This window comes from Symphalangus syndactylus, chromosome 24 (genome assembly GCF_028878055.3).
Source record: "Symphalangus syndactylus isolate Jambi chromosome 24, NHGRI_mSymSyn1-v2.1_pri, whole genome shotgun sequence".
In the NCBI taxonomy this organism is placed as follows: Eukaryota; Metazoa; Chordata; class Mammalia; order Primates; family Hylobatidae; genus Symphalangus; species Symphalangus syndactylus.
Genome location: NC_072446.2, coordinates 46141580 through 46161626, shown reverse-complemented (window position 1 = coordinate 46161626; position 20047 = coordinate 46141580). Strand labels below are relative to the sequence as shown.

The following is a 20047-nucleotide window of genomic DNA, read 5'->3' as shown; positions in this document are numbered from 1 at the left end:
TTTCACGATTTACTTTTGGGTGAAACCAACCTAAGTCAGGCTTTAACCTGTAGTTAAAAGTCATTAAAAGCCTCAGTTTCAGGCCGGGCGCAGTGGCTCATGCCTGTAATCCCAGCACTTTGGGAGGCCGAGGTGGGTGGATCACCTGAGGTCAGGAGTTCAAGACCAGCCTGACCAACATGGTGAAACCCCGTCTCTACTAAAAATATGAAAATTATCCGGGCATGGTGGCGGGCGCCTGTAGTCCCAGCTACTCAGGAGCCTGAGGCAGGGGAATCGCTTGAACCTGGGAGGCGGACGTTGCAGTGAGCTGAGATCTCGCCATTGTGCTCCAGCCTTGGCAACAAGAACAAAATTTCCTCTCGAAAAAAAAAAAAAAAAAGAAAAGAAAAGAGAAGAAAAGACTCAGTTTCCGCAACTGTAAGATGGAAATTATAATAACTATCTCACAGCAATATTGTGAGCGTCAAATGAGCTATCATATGTGTTCAGCCTGGCACATAGCAAGCATGTAGAAAACCATTTGCTGGCTAGAAGCAGGCTATGATGGATTTCAGAGTGTGTATTATGGTCAACATAGAGAGTTACAGTGCTTTGGAGAGAGGCTACTGTTAGGTTAGGTGAGGAAACTGAGGTCACCTGCACATGGTTTGTATTCCTAAGTTGTGACCAGTGATGTGCTGGTAAATGTTTAACACCCGGCTCTTGATAGGGGCTTTGGGGGAAGCCCTGCTTTGTGGTGTTTTCCAGTTTATAGGATATAAATATTCCCACTATGGCTGACCTCACTCTGCCAACCTGGTGTCAGTGAACACTCAGTTGGGAAGATTTGTGCATCATTGGCACTTGAGAGCCAGTAGGATCTGGCCCCAGCACACATCTGGCCATGACTAAGTCAGCACGTGACCCCAGTGATTTTAATTTCCAATTCTGTACGTGGGGAGGGGAGGATAAGATTTGTACTAGGCATCCAAAACATGGAATATGTTCAAGCGCTGCCCTGAACCGGTTGAACCTCACCCGCATGTGAGACACTTCTGGGGTGCATTTAATGATTATAATTATTATTGTTTTTTTGAGATGGAGTCTCACTCTGTTGCCCAGCCTGGAATGCAGTGGCATGATCTTGGCTCACTGCAACCTCTACCTCCTAAGTTCAAGCAATTCTCCTGCCTCAGCCTCCCAAGTAGCTGGGACTACAGGTGCATGCCACCACGCCCGGCTAATTTTTGTATTTTTAGTAGATTCGGGGTTTCACCATGTTGGCCGGGCTGGTCTTAAACTCCTGACCTCAAGTGATCCACCTACCTCAGCCTCCCGAAATGCTGGGATTACAGGCATCAGCCACTGCGTCTGGCTAACAATTATTGAAATGTTTGTGCTGTGAGACTTTCTGGTTCTCAGTTTCCCCATCTCCAAGGCAAGGGATTAAATGATTCCACGTGTCCCTTCTAACCCTTGATCTCTTTCAGAAGAGTCATTGCCTTGTCCTTCTGTCTATACAAGAACAAAACCTTTAATGACAAAAAACCTTTCCTGCGGACTACATGTGTGCCACCCACCATGAGACACCCAGCACTGGCCCCTCCTAGAGTCCTTCCTGCTGGGAATTCAGTGAACATTAACCCAGTATAATCCTGCCTGTCTTGTATATCAGTGTCACCTCAGGACTCCGGCATGCTGTGTCTCCAGAGGAGGCCTGGAGAGGTGGGGAGGGAGGGACTGGTTTCTTATGGAATGGATGGTCCCTTCCTTTCTGAATCACTATGCAATGTTATAGACACCCAAGTGGAGTCTGCTTATGGTTGGCATTCCTAGGTTGTGACCAGTGATGTGCTGGTAAATGTTTAACACCTGGCTCTTTTTGGAAGGAGGTTTGGAGAAAAGTCTGTGTGGAGAAAGAGAACTTTCTATGACAGAATTCATCATCTTGGTGTAATTTTACTCTTAATACTCTGTTGACAACCGTCCCAAACAAGTCCCTGACTCAGCAGTTCCACCCCTAGGAATTCTTCCTCTAGGGATGTAATTGGATAAATGCAGAAAAGTATGTGTATGGGGATGTCCCTCGCAGCATTATTTATAATAATGACAACACTCCATAGTGACAAATGGAGACCAACAGTCACACATTAGTTAACCATGGCATATCTATACTTTGGAATACCATGTGGCTACAAAAACATAGGCTGCAGGTGTGTAGCTATTAACATGGAAGAATATGATATATATATTTTTTGAGATGTAGTTTCACTCTTGTTGCCCAGGCTGGAGTGCAATGGCATGATCTCAGCTCACTGCAATCTCCGCCTCCCGGGTGCAAGCAATTCTCCTGCCTCAGCCTCCCGAGTAGCTGGGATTACAGGCATGCACCACCACGCCAGGCTAATTTCTTGTATTTTTAGTAGAGATGGGGTTTCACCATGTTGGCCAGGCTGGTTTCGAACTCCTGACCTCAGGTGATCCACCCGCCTCGGCCTCCCAAAGTGCTGGGATTACAGGTGTGAGCCACCAGAATATGATATATTTTTAAGAAGCGGGTTACCAAACCGTGTGGTATTTTTACAAACTATATCACCCATTTATATTAGCATCTGGAAGGATGTATGGTAAAATGTCAATAGTGATTATCTGTGGGTGGTGGAGTTTTGGGAGATTTTGACCTTCATCTTTTTTCATATGTAATAATTTATTTTTATGTTTTATTGTGGTAAAGTATGCATACCATAAAATTTACCCTTTTAACCATTTTAAGTGTACAAATTAGTGGCATTAACTACATTCACAACGTTGTACAACCCATCACCATTATCCACGTCCAGAACTTTTTTGTCATTCCAAACAGAAACTCTGTACCCATTAAACAATAACCCCCTTATTCCTTTCTCCTTCCAGCTCATGGTAGCTTCTAGTCTACTTACTGTCTTAATGAATTTGCCTATTCTAGCTACCTCATATCAATGGAATCAAACAATATTTGTCTTTTTGTGGATATTAATCTTTCCATTTATCTATATATATTTTTCATTTTTGTTTTTGAGACAGGGTCTCACTCTGTTGCCTTGGCTAGAGTACAGTGGTGCCGTCATGGCTGACTGCAGCCTCCACCTCCTGGGCTCAAGTCATCCTCCCACCTCACCTCAGCCTCCCAAGTAGCTGGGACTACAGGTACACGCCACCACATCCAGCTAATTTTTTATTTTTTGTAGAGACAAGGTTTTGCCATGTTGCCCAGGTTGGTCTTGAACTCCTGCATGCAAGCGATCCTCCCGTTTCAGCCTCCCAAATTGCTGGGATTACAGGTGTGAGCCATGGAACCTGACCTATATTTTAAAAATAAAACAAAAAATGTTTATTTTACTTCTGTAATAGAAAGGAAAGGAAAGCCCTGGGAGACAGTTGTGGTATTTGTCCCCTGGTGGTTCCATCTCAGGCTGGGTCATGTGGTCTCGACTATCCTTCCTGGCCTGGGCAGTGTCAGGGTGCTGCCTCCATCTCAGCCTCACAGGACAAAAGTGGCCAGGGTGCAGGTGTGCAGCACCACTGGCTTGGGAGCTGACCACAGCATGGCTTGCTGGCTGCCGGCAGCTGGCCCTTGGGGCCCAGACCCTCTGCTGCTGAATCTCAAGGTTTTCTGTGTGGTGATGGGTTTGGAAAGGTGAGTTCATGATTCGCCATGACTTTGATGGAGCAGCTGCCGTGCGGAGAGAGAGATTCAAACCAGGTAGAAGTGGAGTTGTGCGGACACTAGCTTCCTTGAAGCTCGAGAAGGAGGGTCTCTGCCTTTCTATTTCAAGCATCCTTTGTGTGTGCCAAACCCTTGCCTTGCTAAATACCCATGCCAGTGGCTGTAGGGCTGGCTGTTGAATGTTTTGTCCATAGTGTGGCATGGGGTGCAGGGGGGACTTTAGCTGGTGAGGTCCTCGAGGCCTCAGGTACTCTGGGAGATGGGTGGTAGCCTCAGATAATCAGTGCCCCTTCCTAAAGTGCCAGGTAAGGTCTTACAGCTAATCACACAGACATTTAGGGCAAGGATGGTTCTTTTGTGTCCAGTCGGGGCCATGGTGCCATGGAGTTGGGGGGCTGGTGAGGCAGAGTTTGCCTGCAGGTCAGCTCAGGAAGCTGCGGGACCCAGAACAGGGAAACCAGGTCACGTGACTCTATTCAGGGGTCATGGGAGTGGGTGAGGTGGCTTTTCTCTGGGACATTTGCTCTGAGGCAAATGCTGTGAGTTCCTTGTTAGGTGAGTTCCCCGAAGCGCCCACGGCTGCTCCAGTGAGTTGGTAAGAATGTGAGTCTGGGAGGGCGCTCGGGGCCTCTTCACCTGGCCCTGCCCAGTGGGCAGCTACCTTATGATCCTAGGCAGTCGTGGGGGTGTACAGGGGTTTGACAGAGCTGCCTCTGCGGGCCATGGGGAGGAGCAGTTCTGCTTTTCATGGGGCTGACTTTCCTTTAGGGTTGGTCAGCTGTGCCCAGGGCAGACAGAGGAGGGTGTGAATGTGCTACGGTGGCAAACTTCCCCTGGAAATGGTCTGGAAACCCCCTGATGTGCCATTTCTCCTGGCACTAGGTGGGGTCTGAGATCTGCTGTGAGCGGGGAATTTCCCCGCACATGCTGTTGGGTGTGTTAACTCAAGGTTAAAGGACGATGGATGTCAGATATGCCGCAGTGACTTCCCCCCGCCGACCACCCTGGAGGGCTCTGGACACACCCAGCGCTTCCTTTGCTCTTCCCACTCACTGCTTTTCAAGTCCAAGGAACCTGCCGGGGTCTGGGGGTGGAGGAGGCCAGCCATCCTAGCTTTTGGGTTTTCAGTCCTGTCCCCAGGTGGCAAGTAGAGGAAACCCCAAGATCTCTGCACACAGAGCTCAGAGGCTCAGCCTATAGCACCAAAAAAGGAAGAATGCTGGGGTTCCCTTGAGGAAGGGGATGTGAAGTCAGAGATGAGTCTGAGTGGCCTGTGACTTGGAAACCACTCAGTAAACAGGAAGTGTCGATACCAAAGAAATCTGAGCTTGTAGGAAACAGGGGACTCGGAGGCAGCCCCTCCTTACCTGCCTGGATCTGTCTGTCTCTGTCTCTGCAGAGCTGGGAGACAAACCCTCAGATGGGCCAGCGGGAGCACTTGGGGACACAGGCCTGCGGCCCTCCCTACAGGGTGGCCTCCTTTAAATCCTGTAGTTATTGGACAGGAGGAAAGCTTACCTTGCTCTTCTCCAGGTAGGACATTAAAACGACCCTATAAACTGGCTCGGCTTTGAGAAATGGAGCGTCTCGTCTTATCTGCTTTACTGGGGCCGTGTTGTCTCCACCAACTTTCCACTCTCCCCTTGGGTCCCACAGTCACATGGAATTTCTCACTTGGTTGAACTGGAGCCCACGAGGGGCTATGTCTTGGCTGGTTAGCATTCTAGGTCTTTAGTTTCTCTGAGCCAGAGTCTAATTCTACACATACCAAGCACACACACCATACATGTGGACACACACACATACACAGCCATACACACCCCCCACAACCATACCCTCCACACACACACACGCCACACACTGGACTCTCACTCACACACCGGGAGCTATGCTCACACCCACGCACACACAGCTGTCTCTGGAGTCTGTGCTTCCTTTATGCTTCCTTTTTTGTCCTACTCCAGTGCCCTGGCTCTCTGATTAGAGGCTAAGGGCTCTGAGTTTCCTACTACAACATCCATCCTAAAGGTCAGGCACTTGTGGACCCCGGTGGGGCTTCCCTGTAAACGTGTGGCTGCTCCTCCGGCCTGAGAGGCCATTGTCTGGGTGGGCCCAGCGGTGGCCTTCTGGGTCACTCACCTGGCCACCCGCCCACTGGTGTGGAGCTGGAGGCAGGCCTTTCCGGCAGGAGTCCCAGGACCGCTTCCTCCCATCTCCCGCAGTCGCGTCTGGGAGCCCAGGCCTGTGCAGACGGCTTGGGCAGGGAGGGCTGGGCTGGGCCACAGTTGGTGGTGGAAGAGTGGTGGCTTCGTAGGCTGACATGCTTGAAGAAACCCCAGCACGGCCCTTGCTGCGTCTCAGTTCCTCCTCTGTCGGTGGGCCAGGCAGGGGCAGCTCCAGGGATGGGAGTGGGGTAGCTTGCCAGGAAGGGCCTGTGCCTGTCATTTACCAAGCATCGGGGCTTTTCTGGGAATGGGGTGGGGATGGTCTGTGGGGCCTGTGAGTGGGAGGAGTAGTTCCTTGTCCCCTCAGTGTCCCACCCAGTGTGTGATAAGGGACTCAGAGTCAGTGGCTCTGTGACTGCAAGTGCCCACGTCCTGGACCTGCGGCTCTGGGCCTCTCTCCCTGGCCCCTGCAGGGTCTGCTTTTCCCACCGCTTGTCCTCTGGGCTGGTCACTCACTCGCCTCCCATCCCCCGGACCTCCCAGCTTGCTGTGGGCCCGTAACTGGAGCCAGCCTGCACCTGCTGCTCTCAGTGAGCCTCTCAGATCCAGCGCTCAGCCAGAGAGCCATAGGAGCACTGGGCCGCAGGTCGGCTGTGCCACCTGGGACAAGCCACCTAACCTCTGAGACCTTCTGTTTCCTCATCTGTAAAGTGAAGCCTTCCCCCCGGGGTTCTTGGAGGGACTAAGATAAAGCGCTTAGAGCCTGCTACCCCCAGCAGCAGCAGCAGCAGCCCCGGGCGCTTATTAGAACTGCACCTTCTGAGACCCCATCCCAGAATTACTGAATCAGAAACTGGGGCAAAGGGACCTGCAATTTGTATTTTAACAAGCCCTCGGAGGGATTCCAATACACACTCAAGTGGGAGGAACACTCCTCCAGAATACAGTTGGGTTGGCTGATTTTTGGCTGAAAGCACTTTCTTCCTTATCACCTTAAGAGAAGCTGTAGTCTACAGGGGTTCCGCTTGGCAGCTGCAGCCTCAGCTCCGCCCCTTCTAGCTGTGTGTCTTTGGGCAAGTGGCGTAGCTTCTTTGTGCCTCAACTGTTCAACTGCAAAATGAGGATAATAAAGTTTCTTTCGTAATGAGGTTGGTGTAGGGGTTAAAGTAGTCCAAGCAGTTGATGGGGCTTCTGTTCATAAAGCAGGAAGGCAGAAGGCAGAGTGTGCCATTCCCTTCTGAGGCAGCCCACATTTTGCCCATGCCCAGGACAGGCTTGGGTTTGGGAAGCGTGATCTGGCATCTCTTGCCATCTCTAGGTCTTGGCAGGGCCCCAGCCTGCAGCTCAAGTCTCCTTCCTCATGTGGTGCAATGGGGCTGGGGTTTCCTGTTTGCCATCCACACCGCTTCCTGCCCCACTACGAGGGGTCCGAAGTGCAGAGGGATCAGCACTATCTCCTCTGCCATTGCTTGGTTACAAAGCAGATTCCCTCAGGAGACCTGGCCAGTTGGTCTTTAACACCGTAGTGGAAAGCACTGTGTCCAGCAGCTTTCTTCTCCAACCCAGGAGATCCAGGGTGTCCTCAGAGGGAGGGGCAGGGCTCAGAGAAGAGGTGTGCACAGGCCCCAAAAGGGGAAGCTACAGGCCTCCAGCGAGCATTTCCCTTGCATCAGACCTGGGGCCTGGGGCTGCGGTCCTGACTTCTGTGACATGGTGCCCTGGCTTGCAAGAAGGAGCCCTTTGCATCAGCTCAGTGCCTGCACACATGGACCCTGCGGGACACTCTACACTGTCCCCTTTCTCCTTGGAAATATTAGTAGTAGGGAGAGGGTGCTAAATACCCAACTCAGTTTGCTTTTAGAAAATTCCACCCCTTCTTTTCTTGAAGGGCTGCTTTGAAATACTGATGGTGGTGTCCTCAATCTACACAGCTCTTTCCCTACCAGGTTCCACAGTGGCACTCAGCCCTGGATGTACACTGGCATGACCTGGGGAGGCTTTGAAAATGCTTCTGCCTGGGCCCCTCCCCTAGGGTCTGATGTAATTGATCTGGGCTACAATCCGGATGTCAGGATTTTATTTTATTTTTTAAAGACGGGGGTTCACTCCATCCCCCAGACTGGAGTGCAGTGGTACCGTCATAGCCCACTGCAACCTCAAACTCATGTGCTCAAGCAATCCTCCCATCTCAGCCTCCTGAGTAGCTAAGACTACAGGGGTGCACCTCCTGAGTAGCTAGGACTACAGGCATTAACTGTGCCTGGCTAATTTTTTATTTTTTAATTTTTTGTAGAGACGGGGTCTCACAATGTTGCCCAGGTTGATCTTGAACTCCTGGCCCCAAGCCGTCCTTGTGCCGTGCTGCAATTACAGGCATGAGCCACCATGCCTCGCTGACATCAGGATTTTTAAAGCAACCCCTCTCTCTACCCACTCCCTGCCGCTACTCTGGGAGTCTCATGAGCACCCGGAGTCAGCATCCCTGTGACGTCGGGAGTCTCTAAGCCACCTCTTCCCACTGCCCCCCATCCTTGGTTTCAGTCAAAGCTTTGGCAAGTGCCCGGCCCTCCCACTGGTCAAGTGGTGGCTCTGTGGGGTCTGCCACCCCGGGAATTCTCCATGGAAAGCCCTCTCCTCCCCAAGCCTGTCTCAGATACTGGGGCTGCCTGGATCCTGTAGAACAACTATTGCTCTCCCTCCCTCACCCCCACTGGGAGCTGAGGTGGGGATGGTTGGGGCCTGGCCCCTGCTCTACCACCAGGAAGACAATTCAGGAAACAAAAAACAAAAGTGACCACCAAAGGGAGCTCTTCCCCTCTCTCACCCTGGACTTTCCTGCCAGGACTGCCCCTCCCTTGGAGGACTTCCCAATTCATAAATAAGACGAGAGGTGCTGGGTCTCCAGGCTGGAACTGAAACCATGTAGGGCGAGCCAGGGTCCTGGGGATGCTCTGAGACCAAGGAAAGGTGGCACGTTCTCCGGGCTCCCTGACCATGGAGCGCTTGGAGGAAGCAAGACCTAAGAGCAGAGGGGATTCTGCTGTCTTTGGTGGGAGCTCCAGACGCCTTTCCCACCTCCTAGAGCGTCTTGAGGACTTGGTGTGTGCTCTCCTCTCAGGAAGCTGAGCCCGTGCATTTCAAGGGCTTGGCCAGCCCTGCATTTGTTCTTGGAGAGGCCTCGTGTGGGAGGCTGGAAACACCTGCAAGTGGTGTCTGTGGGAAGGAAGGGAAAGGATCCTTCATGCAACTGCTGCAGGGCTTCAGCTGGTCCAGAGCTTGGGCGACGCTGACCCCGTTCCTGCAGCCTAGGCTCCAGCGCCAGGCTGGTCCTGAGTGGGCAGCTGTTTCCTCCCAACTTGAGAGTCGGTGGGGGACAGTGACAGACCCAGTAGTTGCTTCAATCTCAGATATGGAGCAGGTGTAATGGATGCTGCTATACCACCAAGATCCCCTTAATCTATTGCATGCTGTGAATGTTGACAGTGCTGGGTCTTAGTGGCACACGTTTCCTGAGAATTGCTCTTGCAGGGAAATGCCTGTGGGCTGGCTCTCTACCAATGGCTGACATGCAGCCGTCCAGAAGCGCCGCCTGCCCCCCTCCAGGTAGGACGACTCTGGGGGCCCTTCACACCACAGAGCTCCCCAGGGGATCAGCTGTGGCTGGGCTCCAGCTGAACCCACCTAATTCCTAGCTCCTCCCGCTGCCCCCGTCCTGCCTCCCCCACTCCCTTCCAGGTTTCTCCTGAAAACACCTGCACAATAAATCACATGCCTAAGCTTTCTCTCAGGCTCTGCTTCTCGGAATCCCCTGGCCTAAGGTAGCAGGTTAGTGTCCCTGGACAGACTGCTGATCCCATCCCCTTCCTGGAAGCAGTAATCACGATAACCTGGGTACAGGAGAGAGGCACAGGCTGGGAGCTGGGGGCTGGGGGCCAGAGAGGAAGCTTCAGGCCCAGGAAGGGACAGAAACACCAGCAGATGACATCTGTGTGGGGTATGTACTGTGCTGAAGGGCAAGCCAAAGTGGGAGTGCCTGTCCCTGCATTGTCCAGGGGACTCAGGGGTCATTTATAGGGGGAGGTAAGTTTTGATGAGGGTCGAGGCTAGAACATGTGAATCTGGGTCTGAGGGAGAGCATGGGCACACTCACAGAGCATAAATAGTAGGCTCAGAAAGTTCTCTGTGGCTGGGATGTCATCATATTAAACGGCCAGAGGACCTTCCCTTTATAAAGACGTCCTCTTGGGTCTTAGGGAAGGTCTTATCCCCAAGTCGTCTTTCAGGCAGTCAGGAAGTCATGAATGGGTCTCCACGTAACCAGCTGAATTCCACTGACATGCAGAATGCATTGCCCAGGCATTTAATGGAGCTGAGGAGAATCTGGAACATTCTGCCAAAGCATGAAGCCAGTGCCAGAGGGAAAACTTGACTGGTTGGTGGCCCCAACGGGGTTCCAGCATGACAGGAACCTGGGAGGCTCATGTCTCAACTAGGCAAGCCCAGCTGTATTCACATCTCCAGCTCTTTTGGCAGACATGCTTTGTGGTTAGTAGACATTCAATATATGCTTTATTTTCTAAAGTGTTTTTTCTAAAAAGCAGCACTGATTTAGAATTCTAGAGGGAATAAGTAACTATGTTCATAGAGGAAGTTCAGCAGATTTAAATATGTTTTAGACTTCCAAAGAGCAGCTCCATATTAAAAATGATTTTTGAGAGGTGGCTCACACCTGTAATCACAGCATTGTGGAAGCCAAAACAGGAGGATCGCTTAAGGCCAGGAGTTTGGAACCAGCCTGGGCAACATAGTGAGACTCCATCTTTACAAAAAATAAAAAGTTAGCCAGGTATGGTGGCGTGCACCTGTGGTCCCAGCTACTCAGGAGGCTGAGGTGAGAGAATCACTTGAGCCCAAGAGGTCAAGGCTGCAGTGAGCTGTGATAGTGCCACTGCATTCCAGCCTGGGTATCAGAATGAGACCCTGTCTCAAAAAAAAAAAAAAAAAAAAAAAAAAAGATTTGTGTAAAATCTGCCCTTTCTTTCTTGTCCCCTTTCTGCCCCTCTTCTCCTTTCTCTCTGTGGTAGACTATGAGGTGTTTTAGTTCTGTGCCTAGATGATGGCTGATGTGGGAAGCCCCTCTTTCCTCCGTGCCTCAGTTTCCCTCCTACAAGACATAACAACCATTAGCCTGTATTCCCAAGGCCCTGTGGGAAGTGATGATCGTAAATGGTTCTTACAAGGCATTTTGGAGCCCAGGAGAGCGCCATAAATTCTGGATAATAACAGGGTAGGCAGAAGCATTACAACCAGCCAGCTGAACGAATCCCTGTCTCCAAGGCCACAGATACTGGCAGGCACCGTTGGAGGAAGTGTCCAATTGAATCCAGTTGAATCCACATTCCTGTTCCACAAACCGTCTTCCTCTGACCTTCCTTGAATAAGGAACAATGCTCTGTTTAAGGAATATCAGAATTAACTGTGAATTTCCGGCCCTCTGTTAGTGCTGCTGCTGTTTGCCTTAAGGTGGATGTAAATGTAGCTTAGTTTCTTTAGCTGGCTACAGGGAGCCAGTGCTTTGTGAGGATGGTTGGAAAGTTTGTGAAGAAAGGTGCAGATGTCCTGAGCGGGGCAAAAGAGGGATTGGGTCCTAGAATCACCTACCTGTAATTTCAGTTCAACTTTGGGTTAGGCTATGCAAATATTTTCTTAACACTCTTTTCCCAAGAAATGTCAAAGTAAGAAAAAAGGTGGGGAGAAGTCAGGCCACAGACAAAGATGGGGCAACATGAGCCCATAGGTCAGAGTTATAGCTATGGCCTTGGTGAGATCACTCAACAGGTAGAGAGTGGCTGAGCCCTAGAAAATTCCCACAGTCGGGGCCATCAGACTATCTGATGTGTATCAATCTGGTAAGTAAAAAGTAGGGTCATGAGGGAAGTTGAACACCTTTTCATGGATTTATTAATTACTTGTATTGAGTTTTCCATGAACTATTGTGCGTGTCCTTTGCCCATTTTATGAATGAGCATAGGACCTTTTTCTTACTGATTTATTAAAGCACTTTATGTATTAAGGACATTAGCCCTTTACCATATGTTTTGTAAATATTTTTCCCCAGTTTTCCATTTGCCTTTTTGACTTTGTATAGTGTCCTTTTTTTTTTCTAAACAGAAGTTTAAAATTTTCACAGGTTGGTATCAATTTCTTCAGCATTTTATTTTTTAATGTTTAAATTTTTGATTCAGATATTTCTTTTGGTGGAAGGAGTAAGCTAGCGATTTCACTTCCCTGTCTTACCCCTTCCAAAGGCCAGCGAATTCTCTAGTGATATTTTAAAAAATTAAGCTACCTTTCCCCTGCTATTTAGAACTGCTGCTTGCATTCCATGTTCCCAGATATATTTGGGTCTATTTCTATATGTTTACTGTTTCATTGCTCTGGCTATTTTTTTCTGTAGAACCAAATAGTTTTAAGAATCAAATTCTCTAACTGGTATTCTCAGTGGATTTAAGAAGACATGGTACTAAAAAGAATTGTCTTAAGAGCAGGACAGATGCAGAACTAAATTATCAAATGATAGGTTATGTTGGAGGCAAAGAACGAAACAGAGAGTCCTGGAGAAAATTCAGTTGGTGAATCAGAAGATTAGCTGGAGAATTCTGAGAAAAATAAGGAGATGGAGGGTAGCTGCCCGGGTGGATGGATGCATAGTGCTAGAGAGAGAAGAGATTGCAGAAGAACCAAGAATGGACCGGGTGCAGTGGCTCACTGTAATCCCAGCACTTTGGGAGGCCAAGGTGGGAGAATCACTTGAGGCCAGGAGTAAAAGACCAGCTTGGTTAACATAACAAGGCCCTGTCTCTATAAAAGAAAAAGTAAGAAAAAAATTAGCTAGGTGTTGCGGCCCGTGCCTTTAATCCCTTTGGGAGGCTGAGGCGGGAGGATCGCTTGAGGCCAGGAGTTTGAGGCTGCAGTGAGCTATGATGGCTCCACTGTACCCCAGCCTGGGTGACAGAACCAGACACCGTCTCAAAAAAAGAACCAAGAATGGGAGGAAGAGGGGAAATAATCAAAGAAAGATAGAATAACATTTCCTCTGGCTGAAGAAAGACTCCAGTGTTGGAGAGTGAGAAGGGCTGCCGACAGCAGGCACCGTTCACCTGATTTCCACTCCAACCAGGCTGCGCAATCAGCTCTGGCTGAGTTCCCCTATGACCTTTGCGTGGGTTAACAGAGGCTGCTCCGGGTTCCCCTTCCTTGGGCTCCGACCACCAGCTCCTGGCTCTGCTGACCTTGGCCTCCTTCTCAAGGCCCCTTGTTTCCTGGGCTTCCTCGGTACCATGTCTCCTATTTTCCCTCTTTCTCCAGGGACTCCTTCCTCTGCCCATGCTGACCAACTGGGTTAATCAGAACCCTGCCCTAGGCCCTGCCACCTTCACCCCTTCTGTTCTTTCCAGATGACCTCATCCTCTCCCCTCACCTCACGTGCCAGGAATCGCTCTCCGCGGCCCCAGGCTTGCTGTACTTCTGGTTATCTGCACCGGAAGTTTCCATGGGCCTGCCTGAAACTCAGTCCTGGTCCTCGCATCAGCGACTGTGAAGGTGGCACCTCTGCCTACGTTGCGGTCCTCGCCAGCAGCCCGTGCATCACCAGGACTCTGCCTGTCACCCCACGTTTCATCCGCAGCACACCCTTTCCCCAAAAGGTGTGCTTTCCGCATCACGACTTCACTCTTCTTCAGACTCTCTAGAGTCTGTCCCTCCAACTCGGGCTCCGGCCTCTCAACTGGTCCCCTGGCCGCTCTTTTCCTGGATTATTTCTCCGCAAAGCAAGGCGTTGGGTGGTGACCTTTCCAAAATGCACATCAGATCACATCCCTGCCCTCGGAATTCCCCTTGTTTTCCTCTTGCTGCTGAGAAAAATGACTATGGTCTTGATGGCTTAAAACAACAGAAATGTAATACTTATATTCTGGAGTCCGGAAGTCTTGAAGTCAGTTTCTCTGGGCCAAAACTAAGGTGGTGGTAGGGCTCTGCTCGCACCAGGGGCTCTGGGGCAAATCTGTGTCCTTGCCTTTCCCAGCTTGTGAGCTGCCTTCAAAGTTCATGGCCCCTTCCTCCGTCTTCGTCCACAGTGCAACGTCTTCAGATTTCTCCCCCTGCTCCAGTTGTCACGTCGCCTTCTCTCTGCTGCAGCAGAGCATCCCTCTTATAAGGACACATATACAGGTGGTTATATTTAAGGCCCCCCAGATAATCCAGGATAGTCTCTTCATTTCAAGAGCCTTCATTTAATCACATCTGCAGAGTCCTTGTTACCATATAAGGTAATATTCACAGTCTCCAGGTCGGGACCCAGGTGTCTCTGGGGCCATTCTTCATCCTCCACACTCAGATGGCCCAGCATTGCCCACCAGATGAAGTCCAGACTTGTCACCAGGTCGGGGTTCTGCTCGTGCCACCCCATCTCGCACAGTCCCGAGTTGCCTGCTCTTTCTGCCTGGACCTACTCGCCCCTCATCTTTGCCAACACTGAGGTCTCAGTTTAGAGGTCTCTTCCTCCAGACAGCCCCCCAGGACCCCACCCTCATCCGTAGGTGTCCTTCCGGTTTGCTACCATAGCACTCACCCTCCCTTGACAGAGCCCTCTGCCCCCACACAGCCCCCTCCTCCTGCACCATGTACCTTGTTTCCTTGACTGCTGAGCCACCATCATGAAGCACGATGCTTGGCATGTTGTAGACACACAATAAATGCTTGTTGAATGTGTAAATTTACACATACATAGAAGGGGCACCTTTTTATAAAAAGGGGCACTGACTAGTTATGGGTAATTGTCACTTAAGAAAGAAAAGCTTTGGCCAGGCATGGTGGCTCAGGCCGTAAACCCAGCACTTTGGGAGGCCGAGGCGGGCAGATCACCTGAGGTCAGGAGTTCAAGACCAGCCTGGCCAACATAATGAAACCCTGTCTCCACTAAAAATACAAAAAAGTAGCTGAGCATGGTGGCACGTACCTGTAATCCCAGCTACTCAGGAGGCTGAGGCAGGAGAACTGCTTGAACCTGGGAGGCAGAGGTTGCAGTGAGCTGAGATCGCACCACTGCACTCTGAGCTGAGATCACAACACTGCACTCCAGTCTGAGTGACAGAGCTAGACTCCGTCTTAAAAAAAAAAAAACAAAGAAAGCTTTCTCACTAGCTCGACTTTCCTTTTTTTCTTTTTGTACATTACATGTGTACTCCAGTTTTCATGATCAGATTATTCTTCCTTTTTTGGAAAAGTAAAAAAATAATAAAATTTAAAATTTAGAGAGACCAATTGTGTTCTCAGGGTACCACTTTTGGGGACGCTGGTAGGGTCTGAGTTTTCTGAATGGAATCAGCCCATGGTAACTTGCAGTGACAAGTTACCAAAACTTAGTGGCTTAAAGTATTTTTATTTTATTTTATTATTTAATTTAATTTATTTTGAGATGGGCTTACTCTGTCGACCAGGCTAGAGTGCAGTGATGTGATTGTGGCTCACTGCAGCCTGGATCTCCTGGGCCCAATTTATCCTCCTGCCTCAGCCTCCTTCGTAGCTGGGACCAGAGGTGCACGCTACCACATCTGGCTAATTTTTTATTTTTTGTAGAGATGGGATCTCCCCATGTTGCCCAGGCTGGTCTTGAACTCCTAGGCTCAAGTGATCCTCCCTCCTCAGCTTCCCGAAGTGCTGAGATTACAGGTATGAGACACGGCGCCTGGCCTTATTTTATTTCATTTTTTAAGAGACAAGGTCTTACTCTGTTGCCCAGGCTGGAGTGCAGTGGTATGATCATAGCTCACTGCCGCCCGGAGCTCCTGGGCTCAAGCAATCCTCCTACCTTAGACTCCCAAGTAGCTAGGACTACATGTGCGTGCCACCACATCCAGCTAATTTTTAAATGTTTTTGTAGAGACGGGGTCTCCTGCTGTTGCCCAGGCTGGTCTCGAACTCCTGGCCTCGAGTGATCCTCCTGCCTAGGCTTCACGAAGTATTGCAGTCACAGGCAGGAGCCACCATGCCTGGCCAACACTAATTGATTATCTCACAGTTCTGTAGTTCAAAGGTCTGACACGAATCTCACTGGGCTAACATCAGGGTATCAATAGGGAAGTGTGCTTTTCTGGACACTCTAGGACAAGTCCGTTTTCTTGCTTTTCCAGCTTCTAGAGGCTGTCTGTGGCCCTCGGGTCGTGGATCCTTCTTCCAGGAGGTCAAATCCTTCTCACATCATGTCATAGTAATACTGGTTCCTATGACTCCCTCTTCCACTTAAAAAATATATCGTGGGCTGGGTGCGGTGCCTCACGCCTGTAATCCCAGCACTTTGGGAGGCCAAGCCAAGCAGGTTGCTTGAGTCCAGGATTCAAGACCAGCCTGGGCAACATGGCAAAACCCCATCTCTACTAAAAATGCAAAAAACTAGCTGGGCATCGTGGTACATGACTTTAGTCGCAGCTACTTGGGAGGCTGAGGTGGGAGTATCACTAGAGCCTGGGAAAGTCGAGGCTGCAGTGAGCTGAGATTACGCCACTGCACTCCAGCCTGGGTGACAGAGTGAGTCTCTGTCTCAAAAAATATATGTATATATATATAAAATATATATATTTATATAATATATAAATATTATATAATATTATATTAAGATGGTAAACTTTATGTGTATTTTACCATTATATGCACACACACACACACACACACACGTATATAGTGGTAAAATACACATAAAGTTTACCATCTTAACCATTTTGAAGTGTCCAGTTCAGTGGCATTAAGTACCTTCACATGTTATGTAACCATCACCACCGTCTATCTCCAGAACTCTCTTCCTCTTGCACACTCTGTACCCATTAAGAAACTCTCCATTTTCCCTTCTTCCCAGCCCCTGACAACCACCATTCTACTTTTTGAAGAATCACTATTCTATAAAATCAGTCTCTGATTTTGACTACTCTAGGTACCTCATAAAAGTAGAACCATACGGTATTTTTCTTTTTGGGTTGGGCCTGTTATAATGTCTTCAAAGTTCACCCATGTTCTAGCATGTGCCAGCCTTTCCTTCCTTTTAAAGGCTGAATAATATTCCACTGAATGCATATACTCCATTTTGCTTATCTGCTCATCCTTCAATGGACACTTGGGTTGCTTCCACCTTTTGGCTGTTGTGAGTAATGTGATTTTGCCCCTGGGGACACTTAGTAGTGTCTGACGACAGTTTTGGTCGTCATCACTGGGGTAGTGCTGCTGGCATCTAGTGAGTAGAAGCCAGAGATGCTGCTAAACATCTGCAATGCACAAGACAGTCCCATGACAAAGAACAGTCCAAGGCCAGGGGCGGTGGGGCACACATGTAGTTCCAGCTACTCGAGAGGCTGAGGCAGGGGGATCGAGGGAGCCCAGGGATTTGAGGCTGCAGTGAGCTATGGTCATGCCACTGCACTCCCAGCCCAGGTGACAAAGTGACATCGCTTCTCTACAAATAGAAATTAAAAAAGAATGGGCCAGCTCCAAATGGTAATAGTGCTGCTGGGCGCGGTGGCTCACGCCTGTAATCCTAGCACTTCGGGAGGCTGAGGCAGGCGGATCACCTGAAATGAGGAGTTTGATACCAGCCTGGCCAACATGGTGAAACCCCTCCTCTACTAAAAATACAAAAAATTAGCCTGGCGTGATGGCGGGCACCTGTAGTTCCAGCTACTTGGGAGGCAGAGGCAAGAGAATCACCTGAACCTGGGAGAGGGAGGTTGCAGTGAGCCGAGATCATACCACTGCACTCCAGCCTGGGCGAAGAGAGCGGGACTCCTTCTCAAAAAACAAAACAAAACAAAACAAATGGCAATAGTGCCAAGGTTGAGAAATCCTGACATATATTTACCTATCTGAATAAATATTTATACACGTAAATGTGTATATGTGTATGCATATTTTATACTTACATAGATTTTAAACAAAATTAGACCCATAGTTTTGTTGCCTGTGTTTCTGTAATGTATTGTTATAATTAAATTGTCTTTCACATTGTAATATATTAGTGGTGTCTGTAGACACATACTGTGATTTCTCGCACTCGGCTGTATTTGGGCATTTTTAGGTGGTTTACCCATCCTCGGTAGACCTCAGTAGAATCAGGCTGTCCCTGAGATAACTCTCTATTCTGTGTTGTGACGGTCTCTTCAGAGAGGAGGACTCATCAGTTGTCCTTGGAACCAATGTGGGTGTCAGTGTGCTCTGTGGCTGGGGCATTTGTGCTTAGATTGTCCAAGGGTTGTCATCTTTCCTTTGGATGTTTGTTCTCAGAGGCTGTGGCAAGTCAAGGCAGCAGCCAGCAGTGTTGCCTCTCACAGCCTTGGGTCAGTGTAAGCTATGGATCTGGGTGGGGAGGAATGGAGAGCCGTGGCGTCCAATTTTGTGTCCCCTCCCCACCCCAAGTTCTGCTGAGTTCCCAGGGACACAACCTGACTTTAACCTCTGTCTTCTCCTTCCAAATATAGGCCTCTCCTTCCGATGAAAAGAGAAAGGAAGAATGGACTACAGCCACCAAACGTCCCTAGTCCCATGTGGACAAGATAAATACATTTCCAAGTAAGACGTTTTGCTAGAGCGTTTTGTCCTCAGTGACCAGTCCTGTGGTGGGAAGTTGTGGGTGGACGGCAGCCGCTGGCAGAGGGGCCTTCCCTGTACATCAGACTGGCGGGGCTTCTGTGTGGGGAAAGGAGCTAAGCAGCTGAACTTGGACTTGTAAGAGCATCAGGGCTGCTGCTATAGATAAAAACATGCCCCGAGAGCCTGGCCTGGAGATGAAGTAAAGGGGAAGTCAAGACGCAGAAACTTTGGGGGCTCAAAAGATGGGGTGTCCTGGAAGACTTCCAGGAGGAGGAGTTGGCTGGTGGCAGTTCGCTATCTTCTGAATGTTTGTGTCTCCCCCAAATTCCTATGTGGAAACTTCACCCCGAGGTGCTGGTATAAGAGTGGGGCCTCTGGGATGTGATTAGATCTAAGTACCCTTATAAAAGGCCAAGGGAGCTTGTTTTTCCTCCATGGTGTGAGGACGCAGTGAGGAGGGCTGTGTCCTTCTCACTGTGAGAATAGGGCTATCACCAGACACTGACTGTACCTTGACTTTGGACTTCCTGGCCACCAGAGCTGTGAGAAATGAATTTCTGTTGTTTAGAAGCCACCCAGTCTATGGTCCGGCAGCCAGAACGGACTCAGACACTGCTCCCCGTCCTGTCTGTGGTGTTCCCAGGGAGTCCTGGCTGGGGTAGTGTGTCCCTGGGCTGCTCTGGTTCTGGCTAAAATTGGCACAGGTGCCCTCTGAATAGAAGGGGACAATTTAATTGCTTTCTGTGCACCAAAGTCTCTTGAGCTCAGGCTTTTTGCGAATGTGACTCGCTTGAGCCAAAATAGACCCTTGAATTGGAAGTTCCAGCATAGGATTTCTCTATCTTTTTTTTTTTTTAGAAGGAATCTCCCTCTGTCACCTAGGCTGGAGTGCAGTGGCGTGATCTCAGTTTACGGCAACCTCTGCCTCCCGGGTTCAAGTGATTCTCCTGCCTCAACTTCCTGGGTAGCTGGGATTACAGGCATGCACCACCACACCCAGCTAATTTTTAAATTTTTAGTAGAGGTGGGCTTTCACCATGTGGGCCAGGCTGGTCTTGAAAACCTGACCTCAGGTGATCCACCCACCTTGGCCTCCCAAAGTGCTAGGATTACAGGCGTGAGCCACTGAGCCCAGCCAGGATTTCTCTATCTTAATGAAATATTTAATTTTATCTGAGACTAAATTGTTTGAAGTCTTTAGACACACTTGACACATGTTTTGTAACATCTGACCATTCGTATATCTTTGTGGACAGATTTCCCCAGGGACTTCTACCAACCAGTGATTTTCTATCCCAGTTTCAGATCTGTGTGTTCAAAAGTACCAAACGGCCTTTTCTCTTAGGTTATTTCGAATCACATTTTCCACAAATTCATCTCAGCTTGCATAGAATCACGCTGATTTATCTAGGTTTAACTTGTCAGGAGTTTCTTGGCATTTCCAGTGGGTTTTGACTCCTGGCGTGGTCCAAAATCTCTCCACTGAATGGCTGGGTTCAGAGAGGCTGAACTCTGCCACCTCTTATTTGAGACTAGACAAAAGTGCACAGCGGCCCCCTCCACC

The 20047-nt window shown here is 49.4% G+C and overlaps 1 protein-coding gene across 10 annotated transcripts in view; it reads left to right on the top strand.

The window, feature by feature from the left end:
- RASSF2 (Ras association domain family member 2) overlaps positions 1 to 20047 on the top strand; it is a 45119-nt gene that overhangs the window by 4612 nt on the left and 20460 nt on the right. For 3 of the 10 annotated variants that reach the window (XM_055266233.2, XM_055266231.2, XM_055266230.2), the window contains exon 3: positions 18372 to 18462. In XM_055266233.2, the coding sequence (XP_055122208.1) occupies positions 18404 to 18462 (59 nt within the window). In that variant the 5' untranslated portion in view covers positions 18372 to 18403. Of the gene's footprint in view, positions 1 to 3045; positions 3169 to 4204; positions 4284 to 15489; positions 15583 to 18046; positions 18231 to 18371; positions 18463 to 20047 lie in introns of those variants that run through there. The other 7 variants (XM_063633515.1, XM_063633516.1, XM_063633517.1 and 4 more) reach the window with 5 other exon arrangements.